The 15,951-nt window shown below is 41.1% G+C and overlaps 1 protein-coding gene across 9 annotated transcripts in view; it reads right to left on the bottom strand.

Moving 5' to 3' along the window:
- Positions 1-15,951, bottom strand: part of Tfdp2 (transcription factor Dp-2) — a 127,245-nt gene that overhangs the window by 23,331 nt on the left and 87,963 nt on the right. For 7 of the 9 annotated variants that reach the window (XM_055629590.1, XM_055629589.1, XM_055629596.1 and 4 more), the window contains 3 exons: positions 7,917-8,038; positions 5,104-5,151; positions 453-615 (listed from right to left, as the gene is read on the bottom strand). In XM_055629590.1, the coding sequence (XP_055485565.1) occupies positions 453-615; positions 5,104-5,151; positions 7,917-8,038 (333 nt within the window). The remainder of the gene's footprint in view (positions 1-452; positions 616-5,103; positions 5,152-7,916; positions 8,039-15,951) is intronic. The other 2 variants (XM_055629591.1, XM_055629592.1) reach the window with 1 other exon arrangement.

Below are 15,951 nucleotides of genomic sequence, written 5' to 3'. Positions count from 1 at the left end.
ATGCATGAGCCTCCACACACATGTATACAACACAGACAACATACATATGTACATGCACATCCAAGATGCACATCTCAAGGTCTACGGAAAACTGAGCTTCTCACGATATGGTTCATGGACCAGTGTTGCCCAGCTGTTTGCAGTCTATGCATGTAGCAGGTGGGTAAAACATTTCCCACATGAGCCTGTGACCCAAGTGTGACCAACAGAGCCCAGGTGACAGTGAAAGGAGGGAACTGTCTCCACACACTGTCCTTTGACCTCTGCATATATGTCATGGCATGCATGTGCCCACACACAAACATAAAATAATAAATAGGAAACTGTCAAAGGATTCCCAAGCCTCCCTGATTCCCCAGGTCTATGACACAGACCAATAGGTAAACTGAATCCAGGTATCACATAAACTGAATCCAGGTATCACATATATGTGAAATTCACAATCCACCTACCGAATCAGCTGCCAAGTGGTTACTTGAATTGGTAAACTCAGACACTAGCTCATCAGCTACTTCATTGTATGATGTCGTGCCTTTTCGTTGAACCTTCTCACACACTTTCATTGAAAAATGTCTCAAGCCTTTCCCATTTTTATCTCCTTTTTTGCTTCGTTTACTAGAAGAGAAAAAAGATTTATGGAAAAAATATTTCATTATACTTAAAGAGATCTCCTCTATAAAACTATTTAAAAAATAAAACCAGGAGACAATCATTTAGTTTGTTTCAAATGAAGAAAAATTAAACTGAAGAGAAAATGTCTTCAAATTTAATTCTTACATTAGGAGCTTAACAATATATAGAATGCTCTTCTGTAATGTCATTCATTTAGTAAGCAAGTAGACAATTAAAAAAAAGTAATTACTGTTCTATGCCAGCCACTAATAGATACTGGAAATAAATCTGTGGAAAGCTATAATAACTCTGCCCTCTAGAGATAATGCATTCATAAATATTTATCTTTTCTTTGACTATCTCAGTTCTTACCCATTAAAATTTGAGGGATCAGTTTTAGTTCTAATAATATCTGAGCATCAAATATATGTAAGAACTGGTTTAAGGATCAGAAGTATAAAAATCCAGGTGAAGTTTTTCTCTCAATGAGTCTTAGAGCATGGTAATAAGACCCATGATGGCAGATATTCCAAAGATGAAGTGGCAGGCCACAGTTCCTCAGTGTTCTGGGGAAATGAGAAGATGGACAGCCATTCTAATCTACAGGAAGATGGCTTGTGGGGAGTCATTTACATTGAGAAAGGCCACAGGAAGGAAGTGAGGAGAGCTTCGGTCAGAAAAGCAGCATCAAGTATAGGACGGAGAAAACAGATAAAAGACCAGCAAGTATGGTGGGGTCAGCCAACACAGAAGGCAAGGCGAGCAGCGACAAACTTGCTGAAGACCAGGCTGCCTCAAATGCAAGCATACAAATCTGACTTGTTTCATTATGCTTATCAGCACAATCTGAGTTACGAATAAATTATTTACAATCGTGTTTTATGTTATATACAAATAAAATGTTATATACATATATACGTTATATACAAATAAAAAAGCACTAAACATGCTCTTTCAAAAGAAAGAGGTAAGAAAAGGAGATCTTTCTTTTTCCTACATTCCTATTGTGGTTGTCAACTTAATTATACCTAAAACCAACTAAAACCCAAACTTCTAGGTTTCTTTCTTCAATTTTTATTTTTTGAGACAGAGTCTTGCTATGTTTTCTGGCTAGCCTGGAACTCACTACATAGAGAAGGCTAGCCTCAAACTCATGGAGAGCCAGCTGCATCTGCCTTCACATTTTCTTTATCAGATTACTTTAGCAAGAAGATCTACCTTAATTCTCAGCCACACCTTCTGGTGGCAGCCCGGATAAAAGGAAGGGGAGAAGGAAACTTTGTTTTTGCCTGCTGTCCTTGCTCTCACTGGCACGCTCATTTGTCCTGTTGCTGAGGCATTCCTTCAATAGTTTTAGAATACAATCTCTTCAGGATTTCAACAGACACCAAAGATCAGTAGCTCTCTAGGAAGCTCCAGGACTCCAGGACCAGATTAGAAATGCTGAGACACCCAGCCTCATGGACTGAATAGCAACTGCCCTCTTGGCTTTTTCTATTATGAAACAGGCAGTGTTGGACTACCAGACCACACCCTGTAAACCACTCTAAATTGCTTTTCATTGTGTGTGTGTGTGTGTGTGCGCGCGCGCGCACACGGGCATGTGTTCTATTAGCGTTTTGTAGTTCTGGTCCTTTGGAGAATTAGACTGATTAGACTAATACAGTTAGGAAATGCTCACAAGTGCCTCCCCACAGTACAGGCACTGTATCTCACAGCCACTACTGAAACCACTAAGTAATTTGAATTGCACAATGACATACTGACACAGGCAGAAATTCGGTGACAAAGTGGAAAGTGCATTTATAGGGACTAGGAAGTGAAAGAAAAATCAGCTAAAAGTCAGCTGAGGTGATGATCTAAAACTGGGTCAGTGGAAGGGAAGAGGAACAGACAGAATTGCAAAACTTGAAAGGAAAAAAGTAGTAAAACTACACTCTTGAGGGGTTGGTGAGGTGGCTCAAAGGATAAGGGTGCTTGCCTCCAAGTTAATGACCCAAGTTAGATGCGGAACCCATAGAGGAAGCAAAGAGCTGATTCCATTAAATTGTCCTCTGATCTACATACTCATCAGTGGGGCATGTGCAACAATGATGAACACATGATAGATAGATAGATAGATAGATAGATAGATAGATAGATAGATACAGACAGATGATAGATATAGATCAATACATAGATGACAGATACATATAAACAATGATTACAGATAGCTATAAATAGATGGTAGATATGGATGGCTGGTAGGTAGGTAGGTAGGTAGGTAGGTAGGTAGATAAATAAATAAATGTATGTAATTTTTTAAATGTTAGGGCTAAAGAGATGACCCAGCAGTTAAAAACAGAGTTTGGTTTCTAGCGTCCACACCAGGCAGCTCACAATCACCTGTAACTTCAGCTCCAGGAAATACAATGACCTCTGAGGGCATCCACATGTATGTGACACACACACACACACACACACACACACACACACACACACACACACAAATAATCAAATAATCTTAAAAACAAACCCTCTTTAACTGCCAAGTATGGTGATGCATAGCTATACTTGTGAAGCTCAAAACAGAAAAAAAACCCCAAACAAACAAAAAACAACAAAACACTGACCCCCCCCCCCCCCAAAAAAAAAAAAAAAAAAAAAACCATCTCACTTCAGTAAGTAGGAGTGTGTGTGTGGCTAGAGAGATGGGTCAGTAGTGAAGGGCCCTTGTTGCTCTTGAGGACTTGGTTCGATGTCTAGCATCTGCGTGGTGGCTCACCCCCCCTCCCCCGGTAACTCCAGCACCAGCTTCTCGGGACTGAACGCATGTGGAACATACACTCGTATCCCGGCAAAATAGTCATATATATGCACAAAAATAAACAAATCTAAGGAGACTTTTGAAAGGTTTTCTTGTTGCTGTGGTGGTTTAAAGGAGACAGGACTTATCTGTCTGAATGCTTGGCCCGAAGGGGGCGGCACTGTTAGGAGGTGGGGCTTTGTGTCACTGTAAGGCTTTGAGGTCTCCTATGCTTAAGCTACACCAGTGTGGTACACAGTCTCCTTTGCTGCTTTTGGATCAAGATAGAGAATTCTCAGCTACTTCTCCAGCACCATGTCTGCTTGGATGCTATGATGCTTTCTGCCATGATGGTAATAAACTAAACCTCTGAAACTACAAGCCAGCCCCAATTAAATGTTTTCTTTCATAAGGGCTGCCTTAGTTCATGGTGTCTCTTCACAGCAATAAAACCCTAACTAAGACAATGGGTATGTGTATGAATTCCTGTTTAGAACATACTTAGAACACCGATAAATCAGGGTTTATCTATGTTCAGTTTTACAGATAATGGCAACTTCCAAAAATTCTGATAATTTATTTTGCCCTCAGTAGCACAGGAACATTCTAAGGGCTTCATATCCTTGCAAAAGTGTCCTCCCTGCCCCCCAGTAGCTTTTTGGTAGATATACAGCAGTATTACATTGCAGTTTTCATTGTTTTATTTTGTTTTTAATGGCAAATACTGATGAGTACTTTTAAGTAAGTTTATTAACTATTTCTGTTGGTTGCTGGAACAAGAGTTCTATTATTTTGTTCTGTCCATTGAGGACAGGGTCTCACATTAGCCCAGGCTGTTTACAGTTCCCTGTGAGCTGAGGGTGTTAGAAAAACCATCTTATAGAGGCCAATGGACTCTGAAATGACAACTTTCATTCTAATACAGCGTAATACTAATATGGTACCTACTACAGTATGACATTCTGAACTTAGGCTCATATAATGGCTCTAGGCCGTTATTGATGGCTTATATATTTTTCTTTATATAAAGGATCATAATGGATCCTCCCCCTGCTGATGCTGGACATTTTAATATAGTGTAATAGAAGGACGGCACCTAGCATAGTGGGCTGCTAGACATTCTGAACCTAGGCTAACATGATGGCTCTAAGACAACAGTTCTTTTCTTTTTCTCCTATTACTGGGACTAAAACTAGGACTAATGAATGGTACACAAGTGCCCTACCTCTGAGCTATACTCCTAGCTTCTAAACTGACAGTTCTTAACGCTAGTAATACCTGACTTAGAGACATTCATACTTGTTTAAGAGAGGCCACAGTGCTTCTGATATACAATCAGGAAGGAGAACCACCGTACTACTAATATTCTAAGAAAAGATGATCGCATGCCCCCAAAACTATCTAGAGAAACAAGTGTTTACTATAATGTAGAATTATTTAAAAAATGAAAACAACAACAACTTGTTCTAAAGTTTGGGCAAATTAGAGTACTATGGAGTACTCACTTTGGAAGAACACTTTCTTTCCCCAAAAAGAAGGGACAGGCCTAAGAGACTAATGTCACAGGTTATCTCTTGAAACTGTGCAATAAGTGAATTGAAAACCTCAATGCAGAATGAAATGATGCTAGAAACTAAATAAAGTTATGCAAAGGAAACCCCCCTCTTTTCATAGAGGAATATGAAACAAAATACATTTATACTCACCTTTCTGAAAAATCAGAGTCTACAAATTCTCTAGCTCGTTTTCTATCACTAAAAAGACAAAAAAGATAGCTTAAGTGCAACACATAAACAGAACTTAATTCCTTAAATAGCTTATTATAAACCGTCTGACTCTACACTTAACGAACACAATAAAACCCCAGTATTTACAGTGTGTCAAAGACAGGGCGATATAATAATCCTTAAAGTGGAGTAAGTTCAATGAATACTTGGGGAGCAAAACAGTTAAGATTTTAGGAAACTCTGTTGCCTTTATACCATCACAATGTATGTCTCAATTTGTATATGGTATAAGCACTCGACAGGACTGTTCTTCATTTCTTGAAGCAAGGTCATTCTTAATAAAGATTTACTGTTTGTTTACTCCACAGTCACATAGGCCAGGACACCAGGTATATAACTCCTCAAATAATAAAACTTCAAAAGTGATAAAATAAGGTTGGGAATATTATTTTAATATTTTCCTTTCTTCCTTAAATTTTTATTTATGTGTACATGCCTATGTTTGTATATGTGACATGTATGTGGTGTCCACAGAAGCTAGAAGGTGTCAGATGTCTTGGAGCTATAGTTAGGAGGCTGGCTATGAGGTACCCGGTGTGGGTGCTGGGAACCAAACTCTGTTCCTTTATAAGAACGTATTCTTTACTATTTACTTAGCCTGGCTCCAGATCTTCCTTTTCTTTCTTGCATGCTTATCCCCTCCCCTCATCCCCAATAGACAAGGTTTTACTATGTCACCCAGGCTGGCCTGGAACTCTCAGTGGTCATCTTGCCTCAGCCTTTCAAGTACTGAAATTACAGTAAAGCACCACCACTTGGCTTCATTATCTTTTAAAGAAGATGGGGTGCTGAATTAACAGAGGAGAAAGGCTAGCAAAAAGCTTTGTCTTATAGACAAAGATGAAGCACAAAGGCTTTGACAGTAATGGTGGGAAAACAGTAAGAATGAATAGCTATCTCATTGCCTAGTATTTGGTTGTTTTTTTTTTTTTTTTTTTTAAAGTAAAGGGAAGTTTTTTGTTTCTGTTTTGATTTTTTTGTTGTTATTGTTTTGAGACAGGGTTTTTCTGTGTAGCCTTGGCTGCCCTGAACTCGCTTTGTAGACCAGGCTGGCCTTGAACTCACAGAGATCTGCCTGCCTCTGCCTCCTGGGATTACAGGCATGTGCCACTGTGCTGGGATTACAGGCATGTGCCACTGTGCCCAGCTATGAAGGAAAGTTTTCATGAAAATATTAATATATTTGTCCTCTTTTTCTAGTTTCTCTTCTGATTTTTAAGAAACTCAAAGAGAAAAATCATGAGTAAAGCCAACATTTAACATAATTCCGTTTGTGTTAAAACAATAAAAATTACTTTTATATCTCCAAAGTAGCTAAGTATTATGATCATAAAAAGTAGTACTATTTTCGAGTTTTAAAAAAGCAGAAGTTGTTAAATTGTTTTTCTCAGCTTAAATATAGCTGTACTCACTGGACATAGTGGTACCTGCATATGGGCAACTCCATGTTGGAGGCAAGCCTGGGCTACATACAGAGTCCAATCATAATTGGTGACTTTAAAGCAACATACTAGTTTGTAAAGATCTAAAATAGTTGGATATGGTAGCAAATAACAGTAATCTCAATATTCAAAAGGTGGAGGCAAAAGGATCACTAAGAGTTCAAGGCCAATCAGGACCATGTATCCAGTACAGGTCAGCCAGAGTTATATCCCAAGACTCTGTCTCTAACAACAGCAACAAGACTACCACACTCAAAGCAATCTAATCCCAGCACTCAGGAGGTGGGGGAAGTCTGATCAGGAGTTCAAGATGATAATTTAGCTGACTTAGAGAGCTGGAGGCCAGCCTAAACTTCAACGAGAACCCATCTCAAAACCTCCCAAAACAAAGTAAGTAACTCCACCTCCCCCCCCCCCCCCCCCCCCGGGGGAAAAAAAAAAAAAAAAAAAAAAACAGATTAACAAAACAAGAGAAAACAGGGCTGGGGAAAGGCTCACTTGCCATGCAAACCCAAGGACCACACCCCGGCACACATAAAGCTAGGGTCTGGGGTGACCTGTCTATAACCCCAGCTTTACTCAGCAGGCAAATGTAGGGGATTACTAGGGCAAGCTGGCCTAGTAGACTAGCCAAATCAGCAAGGTCTGGCTTCAGCAAGAGACCTCCCCTAAGTAAATAAAATGGAGAGTGATCAAGGTAGACACCTTGGCCTCCATATGTATACACGCATACACATGTTCATTCACAAATACGTATGTCCACACAAACGTGAACACATACATCACACACACACACACACACACACACACACACACACACGAAAAAACTTGAAAAAAAGAAGTTCTGGAGACAGCTCTGCAGTCAAGAGCACATGCTGCTCTTCTGGGGACCATGGTTCCTTAGTTTACTCTATCTACCTCGGTGGACCACAACTGCCTGTAACCCCAGCTCCAGGGGGCCAATGCTCTTGCCTGTACTCAACAGGCACCGGCACCCATGGTCACATACTCCACCCCCACATACACATACACATAATTAAAAATCTTTGGGCTGGTGAGATTACAGATAGAGCCTGGCAAACTAAGTTTGATCTCTAGCACTCATACAGTAGAAAGAGAACTGACACCCAAAGTTCTCTAACCTCTACGCATGCTCACAGTGTGTATGTGTGCACATTCGCAAATAAATAAATGTAAAATGTGAAAAAAAAAGTGATAGGAAGTAGACAACACCACAGCAAGACAGTAATGGGGTGGAGGCTTAGAAATAGTAATTTCTGACACTCTTACCTGGGAACCCAGCCGGTAGCCTCAGCTATGTGAGTCTGAGTGACCATTGCTGGTGCAGGGGTATATGGACTCCCAATCAGAACACTTCCTGAATTGGCAATTCTCTGTGGTGTGCTTATAATCTGTAGAGTTGGTAACAAGAAAATAAAATTAAGTATTCATGCCTTTAATCCCAGCAATAGGGAGGCAGAAGCAGGAGGATCTCTCTGAGCCTGAAGCTAGCCTGGTCTACAGAGTGAATTCCAGGCCAGCTAGGGCTATATAGTGAGATGGAGATGGCTCAGTGGTTAAGAGCACTGCCTGCTCTTCCAGAGGACCTGGGTTTGATTCCCAGCACCCACTGGCAGCCCACAACCATCTGTATCTCTACTTCCAGGGGATCCAATGCCCTCTTCTGGCCTCCCTGGGCATCAGGCACACGCATGGTGCATACACACACATGCAGGTTAAAGACCCATAGGACAGGCAGGCAGGTAGGTAGGCAGGCAGGTATGTAAGTAGGTAGGTAGGCAGGCAGGTAGAAAGGAAGGTAGGTAGGCAGGCAGGTAGAAAGGAAGGTAGGTAGGCAGGCAGGTAGGTAGATAAGATGTTGCTAGCTAACATGAGAAGGAAGTGCTATGAACAGCTTTTACACCAATTATCTAAATTATCATTAGTACCTATGATTTATTTCCATTCTAGTATCTTAAACCACCAGTATCCTGATATGATGTCATAATGTAGATTCGAGTAAGTGAACAGCAATTTAGAAGGATTAACCTGGCAACTGACAATTTCTTTCCATCAGAAAAATGAAAAGCTTTTGTCCTACATAGTAAGCATTTTGGGAGCTGGAGAGACAGTGCCTTGGTTAGGAGTGTTTGCTGTGCAACTGTAACAACTGAAGTTTGAATCCCATCAACATAACAAGCTGGGCAAACCATATATACCTGTAACCCAGCTCTGAGGGAATTAGGAATGGAAAGATTCTTAGGGCTTACTAGCCTTCAGTCTAGCCGAAAATATGCATGCCCCAAGTTCAGGAAGACACCCTGCCTCATATGAACAGGAACACAAGAAATAATTAATGCACATTCCTGGCCTTCAAACACACACTGTATAACACTCATGCACAAATCAATCTTTAATTATAGCACTTGGGAGGTAGAGGTAGGAGGATCTTAGCAGAGGCCAGCAAGGGCCAACAAATGAGACAGTTTCTTAAAAGCAAGCAAAGATGGGCATAGTGGTACATGCCTTTACCCCTTTAATCCAGTACTCTGGGAGGCAGAGGCAGGTGGATGTCTGTGAGTTCAAGGCCAGTCTGGTATATATAAAAAATTTGAGTCTAGGACAGCCAGGGCTCTGTTACACAGAGAAACCCTGTCTCAACCACTCCTCTCCCCAAAAGCAAGCAAACAAAGATTATCCCTGAGAAAAGGGAAAACAAAAGCTTTATTTGAAATTAAGTATACAAACTGCAGTAGAGCCTGATTTATGTGACCTAGGATAACAATGAGTTAGCTCTTCAGAACCCAATATACACACACAAAACACTATTCAACCTGGATTATTACACAATGCACCAACCAAGTTCCCTGAAACAGACCACACCTACATTCTGTAGACTGATTTGAACTTCAGAATCGCATGACAGTGGTGAGTTAGAATGTTGCAGATGGAGAGCCAACATGATCTTAAACTATCTTTAGTGCCTCTAATAGTCATTTATCATCAACTTCTGTACCTGGCTGAACATCCCTTTTGGAATACACCAACTTAGCAGACCACTAGCTCTCACTAAGTCAAAAGCTAAGAGTATCGTCAGTCAGCAACAATGACCTTCGGCAGTTTTTCTCAATTGTTGTAACCTGTGTGCCTGATGTTCTCAGGAAGGAATGAATGGATGACTGATGACTACCTTTGTTCTGTGACTACAAGAATCCATGCAACCACTTCCACATGGGGGACATATCAATTGGAACAACTTGAATCTGTGTTCTCAAGCCATGAGGAACTCTTATTTGTCTCAAAATAAATTCTCTTTTTTCCTTTAGATTGAGAGTTGTATTTTGCATTGACAAATATAATTCTACGTTTTTCCCTTTTCCAACTTTACCCCATATTATTATTATTTTTTAATAATTTATTTAATTTTATTTTATGAGCATTAGTGCGAAGGCGTCAGATCCCTAGAATTGGAGTTACAGAGAATTGTGAGCTGCCATGTGGGTGTTGGGAATTGAACCTTGGTCCTTTGGAAGAGCAGCCAGTGCTCTTAACCACTGAGCCATCTCTCCAGCCCCACCCCCCATATTATTAAATAAAGTATTTTTTATTTAATAAATATGTCAAGCACAGTGACACTTGAGAGGTAGATACAAAAGGACTACCATAAATTCAAGGTCAGCCTGGCTTATGGACATAGCAAGTCAAATCTATTCTGGGTTACTCAGTGAGACTCTGTATCAAAAAACTACATACATACATACGTATGTAAAATGGAGATGTAGCTCAATTTAGGTAAAGTGCTTTGTTGTTGAATTGATATTAGACTCTAGAGGGCTTCCTTACCCCAGCTAGTTCCCAAATAATCAAGACAGAGACCTTTTAGAATTATAAATGGTTCAAAACACAGTAACTGGGCAGGTATCAACCCTCTAAGCTTTTTTGTTATTTTGCAGTTACATGTACCCCAACATTAGTTGCCAAATATGTTGTTTGGGCTGCTTCTGTTCCATCATGCCACCCTCATGCTGTCCTATGGCAACTTCTCTCCTGTTTCCTCTCCAGTTTCTACATCTTTTACTTCCTCTCTCTTCCTCCGGGTCCCCTGCTCCCTCCGAGAGCCTAGGAGCCTAAACCCTGCCTACTTCTCTTTTGCCTAGTTACACTGTGGGTGGCAACCAAATCTTGGAGGCCAGTAATTAGCATTAGAAAACAAAGCATCAGACTAACGCCCAACTGAGCTTGCAGAGAATGCAAGAAGCTCTGGGTTTGAGCCCTACAAATTCCCAGGCTGGGTATGATGACCCATGCCTGTAATCCTAGCATTTGGAAGGGAGCAGCTGGAGGATCAGAAATTCAAGATCATTCTTGGTTAAAAAGCAAGCTTGAGGACAGCCTAAGCCATATGAGAACATCTTAAAATACACATAACATTGTACCATGTGAATTTAATATCATTGATTATTAGATACATGTTGGAAGTTGGTCTGGTGTCATGTATTCTAATGTTAATTCCTGGCCCCCAAAATCTTGTCCCTGCTCAGAGGAGCACATTCTTAGGTAAACCTACCCTTGTTGTATAAACCTATCCTTGTGAAAACCTGCCTAAGTCATTATACCTGATTGGTTGATTAAACAGCTTATACCTGGCAGGGCAGAACGGAGTAGGAGTGGCTAAGGTTCCTAGGCTTGGGGTTAAAGGAGAATCACGGGAAACAGACAGACAGAAGAGAGTTCTGAATAAAGAGGACACCACGATGGGTTAGCATGGAGAAGAAACCATGTGGGGCTTCCAGGAGGAAGGACTCCATTAATGGTCCAGGTGAAGACTACAAGCAAGTATCTAGGGACTGTAGATAGAAGGTAGCCCAGATGAGAAGGATTAACGTGGATGGCATTGGATAGGGGCAGGGAGAGGAAGGTGAAGTTACTGAGACAGTGAAATATCTGCCCGCCCCAACATAAATATGGCAATTATAAATCTAATGTGTCTGTATCTTATTATTTGTGATAGCAAGTTAAATAATATTGATGTGATAATCTTAGGGTTAATAATAAACATTATATAGCCAAACTCATTTTTTTATTTGCTACAACAGATACATATCATATGGATTTAAAATTATTCAGTTATAGATAATTATTCAGCTTTAATGTTAACCACTTCTGCACAGTGAACTAGGCCTTAACTTCTTTTCCTCCCCCCCTCCCCCGAGACGGGGTCTCCCTCTTTAGCCCTTGCTGTCTTGGAACTCACTCTGTAGACCAGGCTGGCCTCGAACTTACCCTGTAGCTCCTGACCTTCCTGCTTCTGCAGACCAAGTGCTGGTAGGCTGCTTACTGCGCACTTCTATTTGACCTAAATTTCTTTCAGCTATTAAAGTTTAAGCCTTGGAATGTATTAATTTAGTGTCTCATTATTATCCACCAACCCCAAAACTAAGAGTATCATGAGACAGCATCTGAAACCTATAGTGGAATGCCCCCTGCTAAATGATGTTTTCAATGTATCGGGGTGACTATAAAAGTTCACAAAACATCTTCCAGGATCAAACAGAGGGTAATACGAATTGTGTTCCTGCACCATGGCCACTCATGATCCTAAAAACAAATTTTTATTTCCTTTCAGGTGACAGTTGTGTTTTGTGTCAATTGGTAAGACTAAAACTGCCTTCTAGGGCTTATCATTTTCACTGGCAAAAGAACATATTTTTAGCAAAAGATGAAATAATACAAAACATCTGTTACTAGGTAATTTTTAAAAATGCCCTTTTCTGTCTTTGCATAAATTGTATTCCTCTCTGTCTCTCTCTCTTTTCCTCCCTCTCTCCCTCCCTCCCTGTGTGTTGGTTTTAACAAGCTGTCTACCACAACCTTGCGGACCTGAATACCTGTCCTCAGCTGGTGGTGCTGTCGGGGAAGGAGGCTTAGGAGATGTGGCCTTGTGGGAAGGACTATGGCAGTAGGGGTGGGCTTTGAGAGTTCAAAGACTCCAGCCACTCCCAGTTCACTCTGGGCTTCCTGCTCGTGGTTCAAGACATGAACTTAGCTTGCTTCTCCAGCTGCCAGCACTTCCCCACCAGAAAGGACTCTAATTCCTCTGGAATCATATGTCCAAATAGACATTCTCTATAAACTGCCTCACTAGTGGCATTTTACTACAACAGAAATGTAACTAATACAACATGTTTTGTTGTTGTTGTTTTTGCTTTTTAAAAAATTAAGTGTGTGGCGCACATGTGGAGGTCAGACAACTTATGGAAATCACTTCTTCCCTTCTACCATGTGGGTCCAGGCATTGAGGTCAAGCCATCAGGTTTGGTGACAGATGCTGAGCCACCTCATGAGACCTTGCAAGAACTGTTAATAATAATTTAAAAAGAAAAAGGAAAGGAAAAAGAAAGCCAGGTGTGGTGGTGCACACCTGTAATACACTTAGGAGACAGAGACAGAAGAATCCTCATGTCCAAGGCCAAAATTCACCTACGTAGCAAGTTTCAAGGCAACCAGGGCTACACAGAGAGGCCCTGTCCCAAAAAAGCATGCTCCAGTGAGTGGGAATTCTAATGAGGACTGGCCCCTCTCTGGATAACTGATGAAGCAGCTACTGAGCACACAAGAAGTCTCTCTATTTTCATAAAAATTTGAAAATTTCCGTATTACTAAGGTTTCGGTGAAGCCTCAATTGGAAAAAACAAAGTATCTTTATAGAGTGTATGTAAAGAAACAGTCTGCACTGTCTTCCAAAAGCTGAAATGCTAATCTGCAGTGTCTCCTTGCTCAAGTTGTAGCCCCTTAGTTACTAGGTATTTAAGAATCACAGGGTTTCTCTGTGTAGGCCTGGCTGTCCTGGAACTCTCTCTGTAGATGAGGCTGGCCTTGAATTCAGAGATCCATCTGCCTCTGCCTCCTGAGTGCTGGGATTTAAGGCATGTACCACCCCACTACCCAGCTGTAAGAATCTTGGTTATTATTTGCTTGTGTCTAGCCATTTTGCATCTAGCATTACACCATTTGAGTTTGGGAAATGTATGTAGATACAGATGTTTGGCAAGTACTTTTAGTAGACTGATTCTATAATTATAAAGTAAAAACAAGAATACAACCTGACAGATATCTGAAAAATTCCATCTGCAAAATAAAGTGTTAAGAATATATTAAGGGGGGAATGGAGAGATGGCTCAGTGGTTATGAGCACTGTCTGCTCTTTCAGAGGTCCTGAGTTCAATTCCCAGCACCCACATGGTGGCTCACAACCATCTGTAATGCGATGTGATGCTCTCCTCTGGCATGCAGGTATACATGCACTCACATAAATTAAAAAAAAAAAAATTAAAAAGAATACATTAAGATCCAGGCGTGGTGGCACATGCTTGTAATCCCAGCACTCTGGGAGGCAGAGGCAGGTGGATCTCTGTGAGTCTGAGGCCAGCCTCAAAGTGAGATGGTTCAGCCAGTAGACACTTGTATCAACTCTGATGACATAAGTAAGTTAAAGCCTAGGGATTCACAAGTTTAGAAGACAACTGATTCTTGACCTCCCTAAACTGCTACAATGGCACTGGCATCCTTACACACAGGTATACACATAGACACAGACACAGACAGACACACACACATATACACACTGTGGTGGTTTGAAAGAAAATGGCCCCTATAGGCTCACAGGGAGTGGCCCTATTAGGAGGCATGATAGTGTTGGTCTTGTTGGAGGAAGTGTGTCACTGAGGGCAGGCTTTGAGGTTTTAGAAGCTCAAGCCAGGCCCAGCGTCTTTCTGCTGCCTGCTGATCTAGATATAGAACTCTTGGCTCCTTCTCCATCATCATGACTGCCTGCATGCCACTATGCTTCCTGCCATGATGACAATGGGCTAAACCTATGAATTGTAATACAGGCCCCAATGAAATGTTTTCCTGTGGCCATGTTGACATGGCCACAGTGTTTCTTCACAGCAATAGAAACATTAACACACACCTTACACATTCTCTAAATTTTAAAAATACAAAAAAATAAAAATAAAAAAGTAAAAAAGAATACTTAAGGCATCCAGAAGCTTGTTTCATGAAAAACCGTGAAATTGACCATGTTTGTTCCTCTCATAAAATTTTGCCTTGCATTTAAAATACGTTCATAACCACCAATCCATACAACTTACCTTCCTACTTCCATTTTCTTCAGTGTAACACCTCAAATGATACAGAATGTGTCTTTTTTTTCAATTTTATTTATTTTTCTGACATTTTTATTTTTATTAATTACAGTTTATTCACTTTGTATCCCCCCTGTACCTCCCTACCTCCTCCCCTCCCCACCCTACCCCTTCTCCTTCTTACGCACCCTCACCCCTTCCCCAGTCCACTGATAGGGGAGGTCCTCCTCCCCTTCCTTCTGATCCTAGTCTATCAGGTCTCATCAGGAGTGGTTGCATTGTCTTCCTCTGTGGCCTGGTAAGGCTGCTCCTCCCTCAGGAGGAGGTGATCAAAGAGCAGGCCAATCAGTTCCTGTCAGAGACAGTCCCTGTCACCATTACTATGGAACCCACTTGGAGACTTAACTGCCATGGGCTACCTCTGTGCAGGTGTTCTAGGTTATCTCCATGAGTGGTCCTTGGCTGGAGAATCAGTCTCAGCAAAGACCCCTGTGCCCAGACTTTTGGGATCTGTTGCTCTCCTTGTGGGGCTTCTATCCTCTCCAGGTCTTACTATCTCCCACTTCTTTCATAAGATTCCCTGCACTCTGCCCAAAGTTTGGCTATGAGTCTCAGCATCTGCCTCGATACCCTGCAGGGTAGAGCCTTTCAGAGGCCCTCTGTGGTAGTCTCCTGTCCTGTTCCCTGTTTTCTCCCTCCTCTGATGTCCATCCTCTTTGCCCTTCTGAATGGGGACTGAGCATCTTAGCCAAAGTCCTCCTTCTTGATTAGCTTCCTTAGGTGTACAGATTTTAGTGTGTTTATCCTATATTATATGTCTAATATCCACTTATGAGTGAGTATATACCCTGTGTGTCTTTCTGCTTCTGGGATACCTCACTCAGGATGATCTTTTCCAGTTCCCACCATCATAAAATTTCATGATTTCCTTGTTTGTTTGTTTTTTTTTTTGTTGTTGTTGTTTTTATCACTGAGTAATATTCCATTGTGTAGATATACTATGATTTCTGTATCCATTCCTCAACTGAGGGGCATCTGGGCTGTTTGTAACACCTTCTGGCTATTACAAATAAAGCTGCTACAAACATAGTTGAACAGATGTCCTTGTTGTATACTTGAGTGTCTTTTGAATATATGTCTAGGTGTGGTATAGCTGGATCTTGAGGTAGCACTATTTC

Source organism: Psammomys obesus, unplaced genomic scaffold, assembly GCF_907164565.1.
Source record: "Psammomys obesus unplaced genomic scaffold, mPsaObe1.curated_primary_1811, whole genome shotgun sequence".
In the NCBI taxonomy this organism is placed as follows: Eukaryota; Metazoa; Chordata; class Mammalia; order Rodentia; family Muridae; genus Psammomys; species Psammomys obesus.
Note: the sequence above shows the minus strand (reverse complement) of the source record. Positions and strands in the feature narration are given on the sequence as shown.